Consider the following 24,805-nt stretch of genomic DNA (forward strand, 5'->3'; position numbering starts at 1 on the left):
CTAACTACTAGATACAGACTCAATTAATGAACTTATACCGACATTTTTCTAAGTTTTTTTTTCTGGTGATGTCATGCCCCTGTCTGAAATCTGGATATGCAGCTCAGGAAAACATTAAGAGACCAATTAAAATGATCGGTTTCTCTGATTTTACTCTTTAAAGGTTTATGTTTGAGTAACATGGACATTGTTCTTTTATTCTATGAACTATTGACAACATGTCTCTAAAATTCCAAGCAAAAATATAGTATTTACTTGCAGAAAATGAGAAATGGTCAAAATAACAAAAAAGATGCAGGTCAGTCCTCAAATAATGCAAAGAAAACAAAACAACTATACTAATGTTTTCACTTGGGAAGAGTTCAGAAATATTTGGTGGAATAACCAGGAGGTTTTCAGTGCAGTGAGCTCTTAATTTTTTCTAAAGTCATATGTTAAAAAAAGAAAGGAATGCATGAAAGTAAAGAAGCTCAAAGCCGACGAGAACGCAGCTGAAAGTTTCAAAGAGTGTTGAAGTTATGTGCAGAGCTTCACATAAATCAGAAAAGTTTCTAACTGCGATGTGAGTTCATTGGCGATTTGTCAAGAGAAAAGGAGGACAATGTTGCTCTGATAAGCGTGGGCATCAATATTCACATTTCTCCAAATAACTGTCACTAGAAAACATTATCAACCTTTATTTAATCAGGATAAAACTCCTGAAACCCCTCTGAGTCATCATTTTCTCTCTTATGACAGGAATTTGACACTTTCCATGAGGACTTTCCATTTTATAGGATATGTTTTGAAATTATCTGCTTTAAATACATAATTTGTGTTTCACTACTTTTACATTCTCAGCTTCTCTTGCTCCGAAATACTACAGCTTCAAGTCAATAAAATGCTGCAAAATCAAACAATAAGTTGATATCTGGAAATTTCTTACATGCGTTCTCCAACCTTTAATATCAAGCTGCTTGTACAAGACAAACAATAACTCTGCTGCTTTAATTTTCAACAAGAATGAGAATAAAGGAGAGTAGGAGTAAAACTTTGCAGAATAACCCTACTGCACCAAAAACCTTTTCTTCAACACAAGAAAAAAAACACAATACCAGAAGGACATGTCACTTCGTGTCACACAGTGCAAGCTCGATTTCATAAAATATTAACAGTGACATATTGTATGATCTAAGATTTAACAAATGTCAGACTGCACAGTTTCTTGCAGCAGCAGAATAAAAAATCCAGAGTACAACAATGAATAGCAAGGCAAGCAAGTACAGGCGTCAATGTCTGATTATTAGATTCAAACCCAGAAATTTAGGGTAAGTGTAACTGGGTCTATATTAATAGTTTTATATTTCCACAAAATGTGTTCTTTTATGTATTTGTCTGCTTCAACTTGACTGTTGCTGTGTTCCTCTGTGTCTACTGTAAGGGGTTTGGTCCTCCAACTCCGCCTTATTTTCTTCTTCTTTTGTTCAGGGYCCTCCAGGACTATTATAAATATTAAGTTATTAATTTYCTCTCCCCTTTTGTTATTCGTTCCACTGRGGAGAGGCAARTTTTATAATCTATTGTAATCCTTTCATTTATATTGTTCAAATGTTTATTTTTCCTTCTGTATTAATGATAAGTGTTTGGATATTTTCATTTGAGTTGCTATTACACCTTTATATCATTTGATGCATGCTAACTATTATTTTGTATAGATCGGGCTGGAGAACTGGAGCACATGCTAGGTGCTAATGCTAATATCTCCCGATTGACAGATTAAATAAACAGAGACCGCCTCCAAATCCAGACTTGATGTCTTGTGGTTTGTCTGATCACCACACAACACACACAACGCAGAAATCCACCGGTCACATAAGGAAATCAAGGCAGCAGAGGAAGCGCTGATTATTAGACAATAATATGACATCATTGGTCATCAAAGTGCTAAATCAGCATTTGGTGAGCCTGTCACAAAGAGACAAAGCTGGAGTAGAACTACTTCAACATACTTTTACTCAACAATAAACTAAACATGTGAAGCCTTTGGACAATTCATGAAACGAAAGACTATTTTTGCTCCATATCTTGAACTTTATATTTTTCATTTTTGCAACTCAGAGAAAATAGTTATTTTTGAGAATAAAGAACCGCTTTTATTTGAAGTTCTGTGTGCTCTCTTAATCCTGGTTTCACATGCAATATTTTAAGAAAACAAAAAAAATCAGATTTTTTTTTTTTTTTTTTTTTTTATGGTCAATGTTGAGCCAAACCCTGTAGAGACGTTTAGCAAGTTTTCTTCGCTAAACAAAGTTTTGCAAATCCTTTGTTACACATTTGGGATAAAAGAAAATATACATAATTTTAGTCTATTCTCAGCACAAAAACAGGATTTGGGTCACTCTTTCTCTGTAAACACCTGCTTTATTTTATAAATGAAAGAAAAGCAGATTTGGGTGCATTAAACTCAGAATAATGGTCAAATCGAGCTATAAAATAGTTAGTAAAAGGTGAATATTTTTATTATGTCTAACTGTTTTTGTCTCTTATAATTGTCTTCTAATAAAATAACTGTCAGCTGTTCTAAAATTGCATTCGGGGGCTATATAAAATCGTGCCTGGTGTAAATCAACCTTTTGGTTTTCAGCTCATTGTTTGTTCACTCTGTTTAATTTGCTTTCTGCCTTTGATTCCCTCCATCTCTGCCCTGCAGATAGATAATAAAAGGCCATCTCCATGATAAGTGAACATACGGCAGATGACTAAAAGACATTTAACAATGGTTGGAAATATAATGGATGGGTGGAAATGAATGAATTCATAGGCGATGGTCATGCATGCACCCGATGGATGATGGATAAATATCGTACGATGATAGATGGACCCATTAAACTAATAGGAGACATGAATCCACCTCTGACCTGCAGTAAATCCTCGACACTGAGCAGCACACACCCGAAACTCTGCAGTCACTTAGCAGAAAACGAGCTTGGAAGTGGACAGACACGGGGAGACGTAGCTGAGGGGCTTTCATCTGGTTCCTTTCAGCTCGGATTAACAACAAGCTTAATGTGTTATTTTACCCAGGATTAAGAGCAGTAATACACCCCACATGCACCCTCCAACAGCGACTCAGACTGAGCTTGTTAAATATGTCTGTGTGTCCACCTACATAGTACATGTGCAACAGTCCTGAGTTACATGCAGAGATGATGAGGATTATCTCTTCGGTTGCATAATGGGACATGTTACTACAATGTGAAAAGCCATATGATGTGTGTAGACTGGTGAGGTCAACTCAGAGATTAACAAAAATAATTCAATATAATAAAATATTAAGTCTGTTAGCAGGCTACAATTTGTAACGTCTCATTCTGTCACCCACACCTTTCCATTAAAGCTTCGGCGTTTAGTCTAACTCGAACAAATTGACCAAAAAGAAGACCTTTTCTGGTGATATGCTGGGTTTGAACTTTTTTACAGTGGCAGAAATGCAGGTCTGATCTGTAAAAACCATTTCCTAATGCAGTTGTGAAGGCTTAGGTCCTCTGATGGACTAATGGAGTTATTCATCGGCCCATTTCCTCTCTGACCACAATTTTTATGCTTTGAAGTGTCTGTATCACTGATGAGTAGGTCGCCTTCGCCATCAAGGTTCACAAACTTCAGAAAGGCGACCACTCTTTGCTTGTCTGACATGTGGGAGTATCTCAGAGTCCAAAGTTTTTCCTCTGAGCAGACCCAACAAGTCCCTTTTGATTTCTCTGCAGACTGACGAGAAGCGCCAACTTCTTAGTTGAAAACTCGGAGCAAGTCCTCTGAAGTTCCCCGCTGATGAACTATGTTTAGATGCAACTCAGCCCTTTAAAATCTAAAGAAGCGCAGATTAAACCGGAGTGTGTGATGCATCTTCAGATCACACTCAGAACAAAACCAGTGGGACGTTCTGAAAGCGTCTGAAACTGGAGTTAAAAGGAGGAACGGATCAAGGTTAGTGACACTGTCAGCTGGAAAAGAGTCTCCGAGTCTGTTTTCCTGGTGATAACAACAACAACACCGAGGGGAGGGGGGAAAGACCAGGAGGAGGAGGGAGACGTGGGAACATCAAAGCGGCCACCATATCACAGGTTCTGGAAAAACAGGACCTGCGGGCCGCCTTACATCAGGTTCTGGTTTATTGATACCTGCAGGTCACCACAGGTTCTGACCCAATTTAAAAGCCACTTCATGCTGGTCGTCTCTGAGGCAGCTGAAGGCTTAACGGGCGTGGAGTCAAATTAAGATTTCTTTATTTTTCTTTTCATCGAGCTGTTTAAATATTTTTTTTGTATTTGTATGCTTTTATTTTTATATAAACAGACATTTCCTTTAATATTTGGTACAAGGACAATAATTACATTTCTTCAATTGGTAACAAGTAATTAAATTAAGTTTATCCAATGTAATTTATTAAGATGGTTTAACTTGACAAATTTAAGCCAGTCTTACTGGACTCATTTAGTTTACTTCAAATAAAGAAGCAAAGTAAGAAAGTATATTTTTTAAGGGTTTTTTTTTTTTGACTCAGGTAGCCTTTATTTGAGTGTAGTTCGACAGGAAAGTGGGTAACGAAAGAAGAGGAAGACATGTGGCAAAGGTCATCAGGCCGGGGATCAAACCTGCAATGGTCGCTTTCAGGACTAAGGCCTCCTTATGTGGTTTGTGCTTTACCACTGCACCACCACAGCACTTAAAGTTTGTAACTTTTAAGTTAATTCAATATTAAAGAAAGTAAGTTGTCATTACTAAACCAAAAGAATTAAGTGAGATTAATGTAAATTATTCCATAACATGAACTACACCCCAAATACACTTTTTAGATTGTAAACTTTATGAAGAGTTTCCTACCACAAGCTTCTCAGATAGTTTGCCAGAACTTGGGCCCATTTCTCCAGAACTCGTGAAACCAGGTCAGATTTGAAGGTTACTTTACTTACACTTTCTTTCAGTTCTCCCCACAATTTTTCAGTGGGACTGAGATTTTGCTCCAAAATACTGATTTTGTTGTCTTTAAGCTACTTTGTAAAAATTTTTGCGGTGTGTTTAGGATTGTTTTCCATCTGGATGATGCGTTAGTTTCCAAGGTTCAAACATTTGGCTTTTGTCCACAGATCAATATTCAATATTTCTGTGTTAAGTTCTTTCTCCTACCTTTCACCTAGTAACCCCGGTGAAGCCCAGCTCGTTACTTAGCAACACCAGAGGAATTTCTGCCATCTCCTAGCAACCCAAGCTGATCTCAAAGATGATTGGTCAACAAGTCCTGCACAGATGTTCTACTTCAATGTCACACGTTAATAAAACTGTGTTTTATGTCTTGCCTTGAAATATATCAACAGGTGTTTCTACAGTTTATTCAAATGTTCTAGGTAACGTTTGAAACTCAAAATATGAAACTTATAAAGCCATGACATCATCACTCACTCTTTATCGAAGTATTTAAATTCCTAAAAACTTTGGTGCATGTAAAATTCTGCCATTAGTAGAAAGTTACACAACTCTGAAGGAAGGTTGCTCTTGTTATTTTGACTTTTAGCAATCCGACCCAAAACAGCAAAAGCTTGGCCCTATAGAAAAAAAGACAGAAATAAAAATGCTATGTATATTTTTGCACATTTTATGCAAATATCTGGTTTAAATTATACTTATTTAGGATAAAAATAGTCCATAGTTCTTTCCTACAGGATAATTTATTTGTCGTACTGGGAGTTTTACTCAGAACTGGACAGAAATAAGAGCTTAAAGTCCTGTTGCGACCCGGAAATAAGACATTTACTTTGTTTCTGTGTGAGTGACGGGACCGTCGCCATTTGATTGCAGACCAGCTTGGATGTGATTTGGATCATCAGAGCCGAACATAAAAACTGACATCAGCTGCAGCCGCGCAGGCAGATGGAGGATTAGCATCAGGGAAAAGGTCGGAGCAACAGACGGTAATCTGAGAGGCTGAGAACGGGTCATTTCGGGTCAGAACCATCAGGAACCGTGGAGATTTCCTGCCGAGAGCAGTCGATAGCATCTAAGTAGAGGGTCAAACCGGGTCAGAACCACAGGGTCGACGTCTCCCAATATAGTTTGGTGAATAAATGTATCTCTGCTCAAAACACTGACTCGTTCAGAGTCTTGACACGTCTGTTTTCTCTTCCTACCAGCCAGAACTCCTGACTGGATCAGCACCCAAATTCTCTCCTCTGGTCAAACATGTCCTGATAACTGTAGCTGCAGGAGTTATATATTCAGCTTGGTCTTCGGCGTAGCTGGGATTTAGTCGGATCGGTTCAGCCTCAGTTCTTGCTGTGCTTTTGTGTTTAATAAGTTGAATCAGCTTTGCTCTGCGCTGCTCCCATGAACACCGAGACTTTCGATTGGACTGTCTGGAACCTCAAAGTAGGGACGAGGCAGCGGATGACAAATGAGAGTTTATCTTCAAGCAGAATGGCGACCCCAAGTGCACAGCCGGAGCTGCAATGAGATGATTAAAAGTCCATCTAATCTTATAGCTTCATCTCTTTTCCACTGAAGAAAATACAGAAATCTCTTTGGCAGTCTCCAGACTATCCCCAAATCACTTTAAGATGTAAATGAGGTAACAGGTGGCTCTACAAAGCATCGATCCTGGAGGGATAAATGCCATTGCACAGCAAAATTAAACCATCTATTCGCAGCTCAGTATTCAGAAATTCACCATTGTTTCTGTGGAGTAAAACTCCAAATTATTCACAAAAACTTCAGCTATTTTTATAGATCTCAAATCAGAGGTTGTGAATCTTGTCATAGTTATAATAATGACATATTCAATGCTATTTTTTTTTATTCCTTTTAACTATTACGGAGTCTACATTGTGCCATCACACATCAAGCAGATGAATACATGAATTTTTACAAAAACCAGACTTTTGCCCAAACAACCCCAATGACCCCAAGACGTGGCATTTCCTGCACTCCTGACCGTCGCGCTAAGACCGCTAGAGGGTAAACTTTATGTTTTAGGTTGTGTTTCTGCATAAGATCCTAAAAAATATTGCACTTTGTGGTTTTGATTTGACAAAGCTTTGCTCTAAACATCACGTTTTCTTCAGGTAACAGCAACTTGTGTTTTTCGTTTTGTGCAGATTTTTTTGAACCCATCTATTCTGTTTCTCCACCTATTTGGTTGGTTGATAGTCTCTCTTTAAAGTCTCACCTTCAGTTGAGACTACAATGTCTGCTTAACCTGATATTTCACACTGACAATGGGTCTACCAAACCTCTTACATGTTCTTCTATGACCTTCTTAACGTTGGGCGTCCTTACCTCCAAACGCCGGCCTCATGGTGAAATCATGATCATCTACTTTGAGAAGATGCTCTGTCTTGGTTTTTCTGGACTTGGTCACATCTGGAGGTTTCTTTGGCAGAGAGCTGGAGGAAGAAAACATCAGAGTCAAAGAGATGAAGAAACAACTATGGAGAATAACAGATGAAAATGAAAAAAAAAATTAAAATGCTGCAACTGCAGCTGCGCTCATCACAACCAAAACCAGAAACTGTTTCCTCTCAGGATGAATCTCCCGCTCAAGATCACAGGAAGTCTGATCTCCAGCAGGGTGAAGTACTCCATAGTAAAATTACATCACAGCAGCTTTACACTGCATTTCATCATAAATAAGGTTACTTTTGCACATTTCACATTCAGTCAGCAGATAATTTATCAGCATGAAACCAGAACCTCTGCCGAAGCTGCTGGTTGTCCTAAAAAACAGAAAACAACCAAATATTCTTCAAACAGTTGAAGCAACCAGATTAAAATATCAAGGCTTCAAAGAATTTCAGGAAAAACATCGACTCTGATGAGTTCTTCAATAATAATTGACGAAAGAAGATGAAATGAGTTCAATCACCATTTATCTTTTACACACGTGCTGTGATATCCAAGTTGTTAAGAAAAAACTACCTGAAATGTTTTTCTTATTTTATTACAAATACGTTTTTTAACCTTCACAGGTAATCAATAAAGACTTGATTCAAACATGATTAGATGCATTTGAACAGAGTTTGTTTGGAGCCTGGAATCCATTCAGAAAATGGGAATTGATCCCACATTCAGGTTCTGATTCAAAGTAGAAGAGATTTATAAAATCAGAATGTTCTCAGGTCAAAATATGAGATTTGGTCAGATTTAGACATGTTTTCAGAATAAAATCTCATCAAAATATAAAATGTAAGCATTTTGTTAAGACCTTAAAGGAGCTTTATTTTGAAAAATTCACATTTTACACATTTTTTAACCTCCATTTAGATCTCTACAGCTTCTCAAAACAACCCAAGCTCTACCTCCCTTTTCTTTCTCCGGATGTTCATCACCGGAGAACAAAAGGGGACATATGATGCAAAATGTACATTTTGCACATACTTGTACTTCCATTTGGACTTTTATTGCTTCTAAAAAAGGTAAAACACTTAAAAAAAACACCCAGCTGTTTTCTGGCAATAAGTTTTCAGTATCTGAAAAAAGAGCCAATTCAAAAACCTCCAAATTGTTATGCTACACCATTTGCTAGGTAACTGCACCGTTATCTAGCAACCCCAGCCGAGCCCAGTCCGTCACCTAGGAACCTGAGATGAGCTCCAGCACATTTGGTCAGCTGGTTTTACCGCTGGGTGTGTTTTGTTGTTGACTTACGTTCCAGAAACCACTTGCTACATTCTTGTTGGTTGTGCAGAAGGCTTTACTTCTGCTTTTTAAAGACGTATGATTGTATAATTGTGCATCTGTTTGCAGCTTTTTTGAAGTGCAAGCGTAGTCGTTGAGTTAGTGGGGTATGGCCAAAATAGGCAGAACTAACTAAAATAAAATCTTATTTTGTGATTTTGTGCAAAAAAATTTAATGAACATGTTTTGTACAGACTATAAACATATTCTAACATGTTCAATGAAGCATAATAGGTCACCTTAAATGCTAAATTTGCTGACTCCACTTCCTGGAAGAGAAGAAAGAGGAAAGGGAGGGGAGCTCACAGATTCATTAGCGTATCCCTAACCTGTTATATTTGTAATAACAAACCTCACAGCATCTAGAACTTACTGTTGCTATGAGGCATCCAGAGCCTCACCTTGCTGTCTGCTAACTGTTGAAAATGCTTCACTACTGCCGAGATAATCCAATTCTGCACTTATTTTATATTCTTATTAATTTTTCACACTGGTATGTCAAAGATCTGGAAGAAATGTGTCTGTATAGCTTTCATTATATTATGAAATAAAACTATAATGAGATTCTGCAGATTAAACCTGAGAACCCTGCTGCTGGGAGGCATGAAACGAATAAGAAGCAGAGTATTTATTTAGAGAAATGTTTGCTTCCATCAGGTTCGGTTTGTTTACGCTCAGCTGCTGATAATCCATCTTATCCATGCAATTATTACTGGAGAAAAATATTCTGCTGATTTTTTGAGCTGAATAAGTTAAAAATAACCAAATCTGAACATGAACTGCAACTCAAACTGATGAATCTATCACCTCTGACCTGAGGATTTGGATCTGATTCATGTTTCTGGTTCATGATGAACAGAAACAATAACTCTGGATAGATTGCAGACTTCTTTATGCAAGTAAATGGGCTTATTTTTATAGATAGCACTTTATCAGCCGGCTTTATAAACTGACTTTTACAGCACTGTAAAATAACAGAGATAGAATTGGATTGCAGCAAATAAAATTTAATTTGCTCATGTTGGGTTGCATGAAATTTATTTGACTGCATATTTATGGATGTGAATTGGACCCATTTATCTTTTAAAGTTAATTTGAAGGCATTTGTTGTGAGGATTAATTGACTTAATTGAGGTGGATTGTGTGAGTGTAGTGCAGTCCCACATAAAGCATGTAAAATAATATTCCTGTTCTCAACCAAGGATCACCAGCTTCCCATCAACTGCACAAATGTAACTCTTTTTTTGGGGTGTGGGGGAAAATGTCCATATGAGTCATGCTGAAAACAGAAAGTTATTTTTCTGATTGCTGATGTAACATGACTAAAAACCTTGCAAAAGAAAGTCCCACTTTTGGCTCATCAAAAATCCTTGGAAATGTTTTTTTCCATTTGTGGATAAAGAGTCTCATTTCGGGTCACTCAAATGTCCCTGTAACTCTTTCCAGATGGAGACCAGTGAATTTCTTTCAACTGGAGCAGGATGTGTTGCTCATTGATGTTTGTTATCCTACTTCATGTTGTCAGATAGGTTCAAACAGTAACCATGGCTGGAGGTCAGTAGGGAAACTAAACACAGCAGTCAGTTAATTCATTGGGAATGAGAGAAACAGATTCTAGGAGGGTTTTTTTCCATCATCTCAAAACTGCTTGTTGTTTTCATTTATTTAGCTTCGATTCACATTAAAATTGTCTGACAATCTGAAACCTTTAAGTGTGACAAAAATGGAGAGACGGAGTGCAAATAATTTATGACTTTAAATTAAAGAAACTGATAAATCAGATCTATTCAGTCTGAAATCTGAAAAGTGAATTCAGATCACCATATTAACATTAACATTAAATATTCAAATATCACAGGTTGTGAAAAAACAGCTGAATTCAGCTTCTCTCACCAGAAGATGAGCATCTGATTAGGAAACTCTTCAGTTCATTAACTGCAGCATTCATGCATGCATTCATTCATTCATTCATTCATTCATTCATTCATTCCTTTATACATGAGATCTCATTTTGAAGACAGACATGTTAAGACCATCAAACAAATTGGCATCAAAAAGATTATGCAAGCATTCCATTAATTAGGCGATTTAAATCATTAATAGTATATATATTGTTTTCAATGTCTTGATCATTAATAAAAATCATTAGAGCTTCTCACCTGTGTCAAGTTCTGATTTTTTTTTATACATATAAAAAACCTTAACCTTTATTTCAGCAGGAAAACCCGAGATTAAAAATGTCTTGTGCAGGAGAATCCTGGCCGAGGATTTTAGCAGCTGATGACCAATTAGAGAGCCTGGTTGTTGTTTTAATCCGGGAGAACTGGTTGATCTTTCTCCCTATATCAGATTACTAAAGAATCGTTCAGAGGTTCTGGATCATTAGCTCGGAATAAGTCACATTCACAGAGACATCCCGCCAAAATAAATAACTATGGAAACTGGAGTCTTATGCAAGAATTCCTGGTGGTTCGACCCAAAGCCATCCAGATGCTGTGTGACACTAATTTGAGTTAAGGAGCTAATTTCAGCTGAAGCATATGCTGGTTACTTGCAAAAACTGAAAAAGAAAAATCCACCCGGGATGTTTCTTAGTCAGACATTAAGTAACAAGAGAACTTGTTGAATAAATTATGATTATCCAATTAAGCCGAATGCATATAATTTATCCAGAGATGTTTAAATATAACTATTAAAAACTAAAGAGCTGGTAAACTTCTCCCTCGGCCTTTATTAGTCTGACTAAACCCTGACAGCGCTGCGTTTCTGATTCTCCCCCTCATCCATCTACATCATTTATCTGCACTTACGCGCCGTGCTTCTGGGTCTCCTCGGTTCCCGTCCATCTGCGCACCCGCTGTCGGTGCTTGCGCGCCTCCGCGGTTCGGCTCTGACCCAGCAGCAGCAGCAGGAGCAGCAGCAGCGAGAGGAGGAGCAGAGTTCTGTTCAGGTAAGGCATCCTGACGGCGTCCATCCACAGGTGAGTCCCTGCAGGAACATCATCCTCCTCCGCACGCGGACCCTGTCATGGTCTCCGTCACGGTGTGATGTCTCTCAGCATCTGTGGACACACTCAGGAGCGCGCGCACACGCCCACTGTGGGATTATTCAGATTATGGCTCCTCATCATCATCATCACCATCACGGGGCGGGGTGAAACATTTCCAACCTTTGCAGGGGCGGAAAGAGACTCTGTGTGGCCGCGGGCACCAGAATCCCACCAGCCCAAATGTTACAGATTGTTTTACATCTGTACATAAATTATCATGGAAGAGTTTTTTCACTTTTCCACATTTTGTCACATTGCAAACGTCAACATGCTTTTCAAGTATTTCTTGCAATAGATCAACACAAACAAATGCATAAGTGGAAGAAAAAGGGATGCATGCTTTTCAAAATGTTTCAATTCAATTTCATTTATATAGTTCAAATTAACAGCAACTGTTGTGTTGAAGCACTATCCAAAAAAATAATTTCAATTCAATCGTACATTCATTCCAATTGTTCCTAATAGTAATTCAGTACAGTAAGCGTAAGCTAAGTTATCTGAATCTAAGGAAACTCAGCTGATTGCATTGAGTCTTTGACTGATAAATATTTTAAACTCATGGTAGGCTTTCGTAAGAAAAGAAGAACCATTTGCTTCAGTTATAGCTGCAAGTCTTTTGGGGGGATGTCTCTACTAGCTCAGTCAAATTGGATGGATTAGTTCAAGTCTTTCCACAGACTTTTGGCTTTGACTTGAATTTGCATTTATATAGACCAACCTATTGAGGTTCTGACTGTAAGTTTGGGGTCTTTCTACTGCAGGGAATGTAACATTTTTGCCCCAGTCTCATCACTTTTTCAACCTCTGGTAGATTTTCTTCCATCAATAGTTTGCTTTTACCTCCATCCATCTTCCTATTAACTCCGGTCAGCTTCTGATCACTATCCCCACGGCATGATGCTGCCACCACCATGTCTTACACGGGGTCTGGCATGTGCTGTTAGATTTCTACCGATTATGTCGTTTTAGGTTACAAATACAGGCATGAATAGTTTCATCTGAGTTGTTTGATCTTGTGGGTTTTTAGTTTTATTGTTTTGTTTTTTAGCTGTTTTCTTGGTGTTAAGTGAAATTCTAGCTATGTCTGTGTCAGCTACCACATTGTGTGTGGTTTTGTTTTCTTCTGTTGTGTTTCTTTCTCTGATACTTCCCTGAGAACTGCCACTTAATGTGTTGATGCACCTGGTTCCACTAATCACCTCCCCAGCCTTTATAAGCCTTTCAGTTTCTTTGACTTATTGCAGATCCTTCACTGTGTTAGACTATTGCTACGTCTCATATGTTTGTTTCTTTCTGTCTTTCTGAATATTTCTTTGTGAAATGTTAAAAATTCTGGGCTTTTGGTTGCAGTGGATTTGTTAATTTGTTTGGTTTGTTTAGGTAACTGTAAGCGAAACCTGAATAAAAATGCAAAAAGCATGTTTCACATTATTTGTATAAAAATATTTTATAACTCTTTTCTAACTATTGCAATTTTTAGTTGATTTCTACATTTGGTCTATGAGTTTTTTTAAGGCTTGTCAGATTGATGATGACTGCATCTTTATCACTGTTCATTTTTAAAAGGTAACTCCCCCATTCCTACTTACTGCTGAACTTTCCTATCTATCCAATTTCAGGATAGTTTATCATCAGCGATTCATTAAAAGCATGTTTTTCCTTTGCTTCCATTTTAGCTGCTTCTTTCTGTCAACAAATTATTGTCATTTTTCTTCTAAACCACCAGAAAACATTTTTGTCCAACTATGAAACACTTCCTTCCACTTGCTGTGAAAATCAATGCTTGTTAAGTAAAACAAGTAAAACAGGACACATATTCATGCAACACTGGATCAATACCTAATAACAGGAACTGTTTGTTTTGTCTGGATTTTTGAAACTGTTACATCTATTGTATCCACAACTGGTTGGTTTCTCTCCATCTCGATTGTTCAGTTGTTTCCCCCACATAAGTTTGCTTTAATAAATGTCTCACCTGGCAGTCTGAACACCTGGATCTCTCAGTCTGCAGCAGGTTGTGGCTCTCCGTTCTGCTAGAGTAGGAATTATGTAAAAAAATTCAGCCTGTGGTGTCTAGATTAAAATGGGCTGAAGCCTTCTGGTTAATTTAGCTGCAGAGCTCTCAGCCGCCGCTTTTATTCTCTGGCTGTTAACAGGTTTAGTTACGGGTTACTGTGGAGCGGCACAAAAACTCTGAACACACAGTTTCTGATTTCTGCAGCAGCCTGAATCATCCAGCAATGTCTCCAACTCCAACCTCAATGTGGCCATTTTAACTTCCAAGACCTTTTCAAGGTTATAAACTCCAGTACAAACGGCCATGGATCAGAGATTTATGGTGAAGTCATCCACATTTTAGGGTTCAGCTCAGAGCAGGTTTGATGTTATTGGTCAGAAACAAGTTCATTATATGTTATACGTTGTTGACTAGTGCCGTCACGAGGAATATGGAGTATTTTACCAACAGCTGAAGTAAACTGCTTGTTGGGAGGGGGCGGGGGAGAAAATCACATCAGTTCAAAAGGCTAATAAATAGATTCGTAAGCACAAAAACAAAGGATAATTTCAGTATGTTTCAGTTTGTTTTATAAATGTACCATATAGTTCCAGTTAGTTATATTTTTTCCTCATTAATTACTGTTTTTATTTGTAGTAGTTAATAAAAATGTTTTCTAAATTTTGATTTTCATTATTTCCTTGGTTTTAATTTAATCTGACCTTAGTCAGAACTGAATCTTAGAAAAGCAGAAATCTGCAACCTCAGAACTTGAGAGGATATTTTTCTTTTATTGTGAGCAGGCTGCAGAGGATTTCTCCAACAATCAAACCAAGGACGAAGCAGAACACTGGACTGTAGCAACTTGAGCTGGAGGAGAACTTGAGGAACGACATAACATAGGAGAAGGTAGGTCTGATTATTGCTCTGAATATCAAAACAGTCTCATGAAGTTATGCTCAGACAGCTGGCAAATCCGACCCAAATCCGATTTATAAAGATAAATCTAGCTTTTTCATTGCAGTCTGAACGGCCGATTCCGATCTTTTCATCCCCCCAAAAAATCTGATATGTGCCACTTTCACATGTGATAATAATTCGGTTATCCGATTGTTTTTTTCTAAGCATCTATTGTTTGAACGATCATTAAAGGCTTTTATATCATCGATGTGAAACATAGTAATAATTCCCCACCAAAAGAAGCCATACACGGTGAATCCGGACGTAAAGCTGAAAATTATGATAATGAAATCAAATCACAATCTGGTTCTACCTACAAATCCAAACAGATTTCTCTATAATTGCAGTCAATGCTTTACAAAAAGCCATAGGTAGTAGATGTGCTTTCCTTTTATTAGCTTCTTTTGTGTTGCTATTATAGTGTGACGATAATGTTGGCTCCTATTGCTGAATCGATCCATAAACGACTCCATCCCTTATTACTTCCGTAAACAGTGCTCAGCTGTGTGACGTCAACGTTCTATCTTCGGCGTATGCGGGTAACTTTGGGATCATAAACCGTTCACACAGCTTTCTTCGCGTTGTTATTACCTTGTGTCGATACTTTCGGCTGAATAAACTTTAAAATTGAACAACTCCCATCCCCATCCAACTTCCGTAAACAGTGCGCTGCTATATGACGTCAACGTTCATGCGGCTCGCTTTGGAGTCATAAACCATTCGCACACAAGTCAGATAGCGGTCACGTTTAATTAGTAGTATAAACCACAACGCAAAATCAAATCAAATGGATGGATGGATGGATGGATGGATGGATGGATGGATGGATGGATGGATGGATGGATGGATGGATGGATGGATGGATGGATGGATGGATGGATGNATGGATGGATGGATGGATGGATGGATGGATGGATGGATGGATGGATGGATGGATGGATGGATGGATGGATGGATGGATGGATGGATGGATGGATGCCTGCCTGCCTGCCTGCCTGCTTTGATTATGTCATCATCTTCACAAATAGACATTTGTTTGGTGTGCCAGTTTGTTTGCAGAATGTCCTGAATGCATTTAAATTAGGACATGACTAGAGGTGAACCAGCGTAGCATTTGCATGCTGTGTTACTGGATCATACGCAGATCATCACACTTACAGGTAATCATCAGGAGACTGTTAAAGTTCCAGCTCAGGTCGAAGGTCACTTGCCCTTCCAGTCATTTCCTACTCGTACCTGACAGCTGCGTGATGAAACAGCAGTAATTATGTGTCAGCAGCTGAATTACCTCTATTCATACAGATGACAGCTGTAATTCTGCCCTGACTGATCAGAGAGCCTGAATTAAAGCTACTGAATGTCATCTCCGACGTCTTCGACGGAGATCAAATCATCTGTCACATTTGAATAATTACAATGAAACTTTTGATTAAGTCTTTATTATTCACCTTTCTATTATTAGAGGGCATTCCTGCAGAGCCTGCAGAGACACGTGATGTGATTCAAAGTCCTTTCAGCAGAACATAAAGAATTTCTTCGCCTTCATTTGTCAATCCAGATCAGTGATGGGATTTCAGACCAGTCTGCAGCTGCTCTTTCTCTTAAAGACAATCATCTTCCTCCTCATGCTCACTTTACATGTGATCTTATGATATCCTTGCAGACGTATAATGACAGACTAAAGGATAAATCACATTTCTGCTGTTTTAGCTTCTCTTTGTTCTTTTTGACGCCAAAGTAAAAGTTTTTCCTCCCACATAAAATATCTCGGAAAAAACTATTAACAATTCTTTCACATTGTGTGACTTTAAAAACACAACATTTATTGAATTGTATTGAGATTTAACACAAAGTAGCACATTCATGGTTCATAGTTTAAAGATGACAACTGGAAAAGAATTTTGTGAATTTCTATTCAAACCATTTTTAATTTGATTTATTAAGAAAATCCAGCACCAGATTCCACCTGAAAAAATGTAGCTCTTCTGTAAATGCCTCAGAGGTTTTGTTCAAAATTTCTGCTTTCTGTGTGAGTTGCTCCACATCATTCAACAAAAAGTTTAAAGGTCATTCCACCTTAAATTCAGGTGAAAACCTTTTCCTCTGCAGTCGGATCTGACAGATTTCTTCTCCTAACATTTTTATATCGAGTCAGGACGCATCTGTTAAAAAATAAAAACATCAGGTTGCTAACATCAGACATCTCTGAGCTGTCAGGTCTTTGTGTGACTGACAGTTATAAAACACAATCTTTCTAAATGGTATTTTACCACATCCATTCTCACTGTAAGCCATAAAAAATCTGTCTGTTTTTCTGTCTTCAAGTTGCTTCAGTCAAATTTTATTGTTTAATCTACGTTCAGTTGTTGATCTCATCTCCAAAGTTCACATCTCTCCGCTTTAACTCTTCAGCTGGTGGACAAAAACTCAACATAACAACCATAGATTATTATAATACATTGTGATTTTATGTAATCGCTCTCGTGTTGCTCTGGAACTGACCACATGAAGCGGCAGATTTGTTTTATATCCAGATGTGCTGTGAGGACACAATAACATCAGGATGACTTGACAGATTTACAGGGAAACCTCTCATTTCTTCCCTGGTGCAGAAAATGTCTGACTGCATGAGTCCTGTTTCTGACCACAGAGAGACCCACAGTGTCGTGCAGGATGGCGAGAAATAAAATCACATCTCGTCTGCAGTGAAAAGTGTCTATTTTCAGATCTGGGTCACAGCAACAAACTGCAAAAAGCTTCTGTTCAGAACAAAGATGGTGATGATCCTCCTGGGAAGAGTTTTAGATGAGGAATATTTCCCAAACTGTCAAGTTACCTCATATGGTTCCCAAAGGGAAGAAAAGCTGTCAGGCCGTTACAAAGTGTTCAATAATTCCATCTCTTTTTTGTTAGTTTGTTATTTTTAACACTTTACTTTCAGTTTTTTTTTATTGGTACAAAAGCGACAACAGACAGACATAAGACATGAACGAGCGCTGAATCATGCAAGCATTAACGAGGACAAAAAATGTAGAGGGCGGGGGAGGAAAAACAACCCAGCAAAATGTACATATTCCAGTGAACACACTGAGGTCTAATATCATGGCAACCATATCTCATAGTGACAGAGCAACAATATCTGTGAATGATAATGTACTAACGGTGACAATCTATGGGATTCACAAAACACATTCATTACATTTATTGCACAAAACCATCTCAGATAATTAAATTTTAGTCTGTTCAGTTCTGTCTAGTTGATCTCCTTTCAGAATGACATTTTTTTAGGGCGTCTTGTCACTTTAAATCCATAAAAGCTGCTGCTGGTCACACCCCCAAACTCAACGTTTACAGTCACACATGAAAATGGCTATAAATAGATGCGCAAATATACAAGTACATATTTGAAAAGCAGAAGTAGAGCCTCCTGCACAACCAAAAAGAATACAGCAAGTAGTTTTCTGGATTGTAAGGTTAACAACAAAACGGTTTTCTTTTCCAGCAGCCACTGTACAGCGCATACAGGTCATCACTACATCTAAGTTTCAGGTCTGATTTCTAGTTTCCAGTTGTAATAACTGAAGCTCTGCATTGACTCTAGATTGCTCCTCTTTTGGTACAAAAATGATAATTTCAGTTTTGTTTTTGTTCAGATGGAAAGCTATGACGTCTTCACATGTGTTTTAAGCATCTGGTCAGTGCTGATAAAGTGATAAATTTCCTCAGCTCTCTTGCAAAACTCCTCAGACCTCCTTCAGATCTCTTGTAGACTGCAGACTTCCCAGAGTAACCTGGATGCTTTTCCCCTGACGGGTCAGCATCATTTTGGAAAAACAGAAAGAAAGAAAACGAAGTGCAGTGCAGAGAGGATGTTGGGCGGATCTCTGGAAACAGATAAAACACTGAAAAAGGTCCAGTTGTGCATTTGTTCCAGTTTCTACTCATCATTTCAACCCTCAGGCTTCAGCCAGATTAAACTGCTTTGATGTGAACGTCATGCATACATCAGTGCAACATCTATACAGCTTGATGGACGTACTGTGGTCCTGAATGGCTTCATTTAGAAAAACAGCCTTATTGGAGACCCTTCAAAGGAACATCCTGACAAATTTACTGAAGTTTTAAAACGAAATGTTTTTCTCCTCGCAAGCAGAAACCAGCAGCTTGTTCTTTATCCTCCAACATGTCAGCGAGTTTATTGTGTTCAGAGGTTCAAACAGAATAAGTTCCTATAGAAGTAGTTTATTTTACACATGCTCTCACAGGGATTATGGATGAAGATCAAAAAAATGTCTGTTTTAGATGGTGGGGATCATGTAGTCACACAATGAGACAACTGTCATAGACATGTTTTATTCAGCCACTGTTGGTAAATACATTTCATGATCCAAATATCGACTCTCTTTGATGAGTTTATAAAAATTCATAAGCTTGAATGTTTTCCGATTAGCTTGATGTTTCAAATTATTACACATAAATTCAAGGTGAATGTTTCCTCCCAGGGTTGGTTTAAAATGTGTCAGACAGAAAATCAGAGTCAAGCTGAGATCTGCAGCCCAACTGTGGAGATTTAACCCGTCAGATGCTCAATGTGAGAATAAAAGGTGAACGAACCCACACTTTGCTCTCAGCAAACCCAGCAGATGATGGTGGAATGACAAACTCACCTCGTTGGAGGTCAAATAGCCTTAAATACAACCTGGATTTCATTCAGCTTCAAAGAAAAATGTAAAACGATTGCTTTTGTTGTTGCTGTAGCAACCTGAACATCTTTAAAAATGCTATAAGCTCATCATTAATGTCTACAGATGTACTTAAATATTCAAAGGTCCAGCTCACTTAATGAACTGAGCTGGGTGTAAACATAACTTTAAAATTAAACCCTGCAGCCCAGTCTGACAGTAATCAGCATTCAGTTTACAGGCTTAGAACAGAAGTTTTATCTCAAATAGACAGAAAAGAAAACCTGCAGAAGCTTAAAGATTCGTCAGAAACTTGTTGGATTCTTTAAGAGAAATCTGTTACGTAACGGTATAAATCATTTCTGAATCATTCGGCTGATTCTTTGCAGTCATCTTACATCATGTCACATCTTAAAGAGTGTTAAAGACGTCAAAGCTCCACACTTCAATCACTTCTCAAACATAAAACAATAAGACGGCTGCCAATCTTCCCAGGAGTCTTCTGACCCTGAGATCAGACCAATGCAAAGAGAATTACAGAAGAAAAAACAAGAGCTTAATTTCAGAATTTACAGGCCTTAGGTAGCAGGTTAAATGTTAAAGTTTAGGACTGGACAAATAGAAGTAAACTTATTAAAGCTCATTGGAAAGGACTGAAGGAAAAAGCTTCTTTTTTCTAAAACCATTTTTTTTAAAAAGTGAATTGCAGGCAGAAAAACTTCAATGAACTGCAGAAACATTGAAAAGAATGACTGAAGGACTTTCATTTCAAAAATGTTAATATATAAAGAAAAGTTTAATTAAGTAACTACTGCGTATCTCTCTTTGTATTTTGTCCTTGTTGGGACCTGAACTGGTGCCTGTTGTCCTGAATATGTACCTAATATGAATGTTTTGTCCTGAACATGTTTTCAATCTGTCCAGAATGTATTCAGGTGTTCCTGAATGCATCTCAAATGCATTTTAAATATGTCTGTGAATGAATGTCTCCTTAAAGTATAAATGTGGTCCTGAATGAATCTAAAATAGTCATGTTCATGTCATTCTGAATGTATCTGGGTTGTTTTGGATGTAAACTGAATGTGTCTGTGTGTAATTCACAGACATGGTTCTGAATACATTTTTAGCGTGTAATTTTGACAAGCTTCACATTTATAATATTCTTAAAATAAAACCCTGTTGCACACGTTCACCCTAAATGGGTCTTGAATGTGTGATTTTGGATATGTGGTTCTGAATGGACTTGAATGTGTCTATTTGGACCAGAATGTTTACTGAACCTCTCCTTTACTGCAAAAACACAAATCTTACCTAGTAATTTTGATCTAGTTTCTTGTGCACATATCTTATTACACTTGAAATGAGACTAAACTAACTTACAAATCACTTTTCAGCAAGATAGAAATCAATAATATTTTGATATTGACAAAAAAAAGTGCTAGTTTCACTCCTCCCGTTCCACTAGGGGGCTCTATAGTTGCTCTGTATTGGTACGTGGATAAATGTGTAGAAGAAGGAAACGAACGGCGGACCAGTAGTGTACTTAGGTTGCCTAGCAACCACACTAACAAGCCGAACCTGCCATAAATTCACATCTTACCAATCTTGCCAATGTTCATGAGTGTTGCCCAATGTGGTGAGTTATATATTAATGCTATAAAGATATGTTTAAGTCTGTGTCCTTTTGAATATCTCAATATTAAGTATTGACGTTTTGTTTGTCTTTTTTTTTTTAACGTTATTTACAGTTTAACCGGCATGTCCGCGTAAAGCACTCGGCAATAAAAGAACCGTTACAACATCAACGGCTACAATATGGTCTTCGTAACACTTATAACAAGACATTTTATAAGTGACGTAATCTACCAACGCAATAAGTCATTTTTCATCAATATTAAGGAATTATTCCCTTAAAATAAGCTCACATATCTTTCTGAAAAGTTACTTATTTCAAGTCTGTTTGCACCAGAAACTAAACTAAAAATACTTGATAATATCAATTTTGTGCTGCTGTTTTGAGGACTGATGTGTTTCGGGTCCTGATGTTGGGACCTGCTGCTGGGTAATTAAACACCTCTTCCCTGTGGGTTTAAGGTTGTTAATTAATTTAAACGTGTTCAGACACAAAATGACAATAACCTCTACAGATTAATTTAATATTACACCACAAAGTTCAGATCATACTTTCCCATTGCAGATCATGCTCAGCTCCATCTGGGATCAGAGCAAAATGACCGTAAATCTAAAATAAAGAAATAGAGTCAACAGACCTCCTTCCCCCACTCCCACCTCCTCTGCATCTTTAACAGCGGCAACAGATGTGAGGCTGAACGACACGGGACCCGTGGCACCAACATGTGCCGTGTCTGTCTCTGAAATCCCTCAAACAGAGTTTTTCTCTGAATTCAGAGAACAAAGGAGAAGCTGGTGTGACAGTTTCAGGACAGTTGGAGGTGATTTGGGTCCACATGATACCAACAACCCTGCAGAGAAAAGCAAACAGAACATGTTTCAATTACTGCCTGTTTTGTCAGGCTGGTCAGAACCAACCAAACAGTACAAGTAGAAATGAGTTATACTGAGTCAAAAAGGTTCTTGTTTCTATAATCAGTGGTAGAAAAAACACTCCAACAGTACTTACTGTCTGGTATGTTTCTCCTAAAAACGTCAAAATGTCATCTTCAGATTTAAGATCTGATTGCACTCTTAATAAAAATCCCTCAAATTATTTCATGGAGTTTCCTTAACATTTTTCTACCTCACTTTTTCCTTCCACTCAACTTTATATCAGAATGCTAGAACTTTGTCCACCAAATTCTAATTTGGGGTTTTCATTAGTCACAATCTATAATCATTAAAATGACAAAAATAAAGGCATTTTCTACTCTATATTTAATTAGTCTATACTGCACGTGAGTTTTGCTTCTGACAAATGTGTGTCTGCCAAATTCAGAAAGAATAAGTGAGTGTAAAGAAATGATAAAGCATTAATGTATAGCTCATAAATGCACAAAGATTTAATCATCAACTAAAATCAATTAAGACTGAAAGATAAATTAAATCTCTATGATTTGTTACTTGAAATGTACCTTTATTTAGACTGAATTTAACCAAAAAGACATTGTCGTTTGGGGAGGATTTTGAAAAATGTAAAGTTACTTTCTAAAAATTTTACGGTTAAAATTCAAAGGCTGGAATTGTTGATTATTTCCTACATTTATATCACATTATTTTTATTCAACTTTGATGTATTTGTTTGGGATTTTATAAGATAGACCAACACATATATATTGGCATATATTATTCTCCTCCCCTTTAATCTGATACCCGTAAATCAAAAACGTGACACCTCTCCAATCCAAACAGCCATTTTTTCTCTCTGTCAAAATAAATACAACTTTAGAGACAAAAATATAACATGGCCTTTTTAGGAAAAATCATTTATCCAAACCATAAAAACAAAAGCATTCCCACAGCATCACACTGCCTTTTCTATGCTCCACAGTGAGGATGTTGTTTTCAGGGTGACAGACAGTGTTAGTTTAGGGACAAACTTGTTTTAAAGTGTGACAAAAAAAAGAATGAAAGTTTCTGACTCAAAATGAGCCCCTGGTTGAATCTGAAAGAGAGCAAATCTTTTCTTGCAGTGAAAAATGTTACATAACGTTTCATGCTTCTTTTGATTTATTTAAACAGAAAGGCACTTAGCCATGCACTTCATATAATTTTAATTATTTTATGCATCCATTCTTGTCTGTTTTGTGAGCTCTTGATAATGTAGACAACACCTCATTATTTCTAACTAAACCTGCAGGAATTGCTCTGATAAATTACCAGATTTTTTAAAATCTGCATGTAATTTATCTCAGGACAAAGAGACAAACTCCAACATCCTAACTGAGCCAAGAATTGGTCGAGTCCATCCTTTCTGCCATTAGGTCCCCCTCTGTGACCCGGGGAAAATCTCCGAGTGGGTAAGGCGAGTGCAGAGCTCAGGATGAGCTGGAAATCCCAGATGTGGGAGCGCTCAGGCAGCACAGCCGGATTATAGCCCCGAACATCAAATTGTCTTATGTAACACATTGTAATGCTGACAGCAGCAGCGGCGATTACACAATCTGACCTGGAAAGGAGGAGACGGCATGCACGTGGGCGTGCACGCTCACTCCGGGAGATCAAACCGCCGTCATGTGACCCGATGCACTCTGGACTGCAGTCTGGGACAGTTTTCCATCAGAACTGATGTGAATATTTGACTGCACAGATCTCAGAAACTAAAACTCTGTGTGTAGGTGTTGATTCATTATCGGATCAGAACTCTGCAATCTGAAAGTCCGGGAAAATAACACCAGAACCTGGTTAAGAACTTATCGAGGAGTTTCCTCAGAAAATGCTTTAGTTTACCACGATAAACACATTGGGTGCCTTTCGTAAAGTCACAGCAAAAAATTAACAGCAATAATTTGGTTTATTTAATCTGTTGTAGAGGGGGGAAAAGTGGGTGTTCAGTTTTCAAAACAATATTTTCTCCATTCCTATATTTATAAATGTCCAAATTCATAACAAAGTATTTAATTCACATGATAACAATTTTGTTTATAGATTAAGTATTTAGATTTCAAATAAAAGTTTTAGTTAAGAAGCTAAATGTCTAGTTCTCAACTAAATGGTGAGAGTCTGAGCTAAATGTTTTGGCTGAACCTAAACATCTAGTTGAAAACTAAATATTTATCTTCCAAAGTATTTAATTCACAAATATTTAGTTTACAAGCTAAATATCTAGCATTCAAATTAAACAAGAATGCATGTTCATCTATGGAAAAGTAGAAATTATGAGTAAATTAACTTATATAGCGCTTTTCCAGTCATTTTGACCACTCAAAGCACTTTGCACTAGAGTCACATTTATTTAATGTGCAGGTCAGTAGGCAACTTGGGGTTAAGTCCCTTGCCCAGAGGGAAGAGTGACATGTGGCAGGAGGAAGCTGGAATCAAGTCTACAACCTTCTGATCACAAGACGACTACTCTACCCACAGAGCCACGGTCGCTTACCAGGGAAGCTGTCCCAGGTAAGCTTGAGTCATGGTGTCAGACAAGGGATACAAATATGGTATTGAACTTAATTATTTTAAGTAAAGTCAAAGTAAAAAGGTCATTTAAGGAAAAGATTTGTGTATTTAGAGCAGTGTTTTTCAACCATTTTTGAGTCAAGGTACACTGTTTTAATTGAAAAAATCCCGAGGCACGCCACCAACTAAAAATGGAAATAAAGATACTCTGTAGCCGCCTATATATAGTCATTCTTATCAAAGTCTCTTGAATAGGAATCAAACACAAAAATGCATTTTTATCACATTTTACATTTCTTATTTCAAATTGCACTTAACACATCCACTTCAAAAATACACCTG

At 37.6% G+C, this 24,805-nt stretch overlaps 3 protein-coding genes across 6 annotated transcripts in view; 1 reads left to right on the forward strand and 2 right to left on the reverse strand.

Annotated features, from left to right (window-relative positions):
- Positions 1–11,828, reverse strand: part of gabrr2a (gamma-aminobutyric acid type A receptor subunit rho2a) — a 44,026-nt gene extending 32,198 nt beyond the window's left edge. The window contains exons 1-2 of the mRNA XM_017302415.1: positions 11,517–11,828; positions 7,309–7,415 (exon numbers count right to left, since the gene is read on the reverse strand). Coding sequence (XP_017157904.1) covers positions 7,309–7,415; positions 11,517–11,680 — 271 coding nt within the window. The 5' untranslated portion in view covers positions 11,681–11,828. The remainder of the gene's footprint in view (positions 1–7,308; positions 7,416–11,516) is intronic.
- ankrd6a (ankyrin repeat domain 6a) overlaps positions 11,575–24,805 on the forward strand; it is a 39,648-nt gene continuing 26,417 nt past the window's right edge. For all 4 annotated transcript variants that reach the window (XR_001776156.1, XM_008400114.2, XM_008400116.2 and 1 more), the window contains exons 1-2: positions 11,575–11,656; positions 14,555–14,660. The gene's annotated coding sequence lies outside the window, so the exon portion shown is untranslated. The remainder of the gene's footprint in view (positions 11,657–14,554; positions 14,661–24,805) is intronic.
- LOC103458958 (calcium-binding and coiled-coil domain-containing protein 2-like) overlaps positions 21,523–24,805 on the reverse strand; it is an 8,451-nt gene continuing 5,168 nt past the window's right edge. Inside the window, exon 2 of the mRNA XM_008400113.2 lies at positions 21,523–21,876. Coding sequence (XP_008398335.1) covers positions 21,696–21,876 — 181 coding nt within the window. The 3' untranslated portion in view covers positions 21,523–21,695. The remainder of the gene's footprint in view (positions 21,877–24,805) is intronic.

Source organism: Poecilia reticulata, linkage group LG22, assembly GCF_000633615.1.
Source record: "Poecilia reticulata strain Guanapo linkage group LG22, Guppy_female_1.0+MT, whole genome shotgun sequence".
NCBI lineage: Eukaryota > Metazoa > Chordata > Actinopteri > Cyprinodontiformes > Poeciliidae > Poecilia > Poecilia reticulata.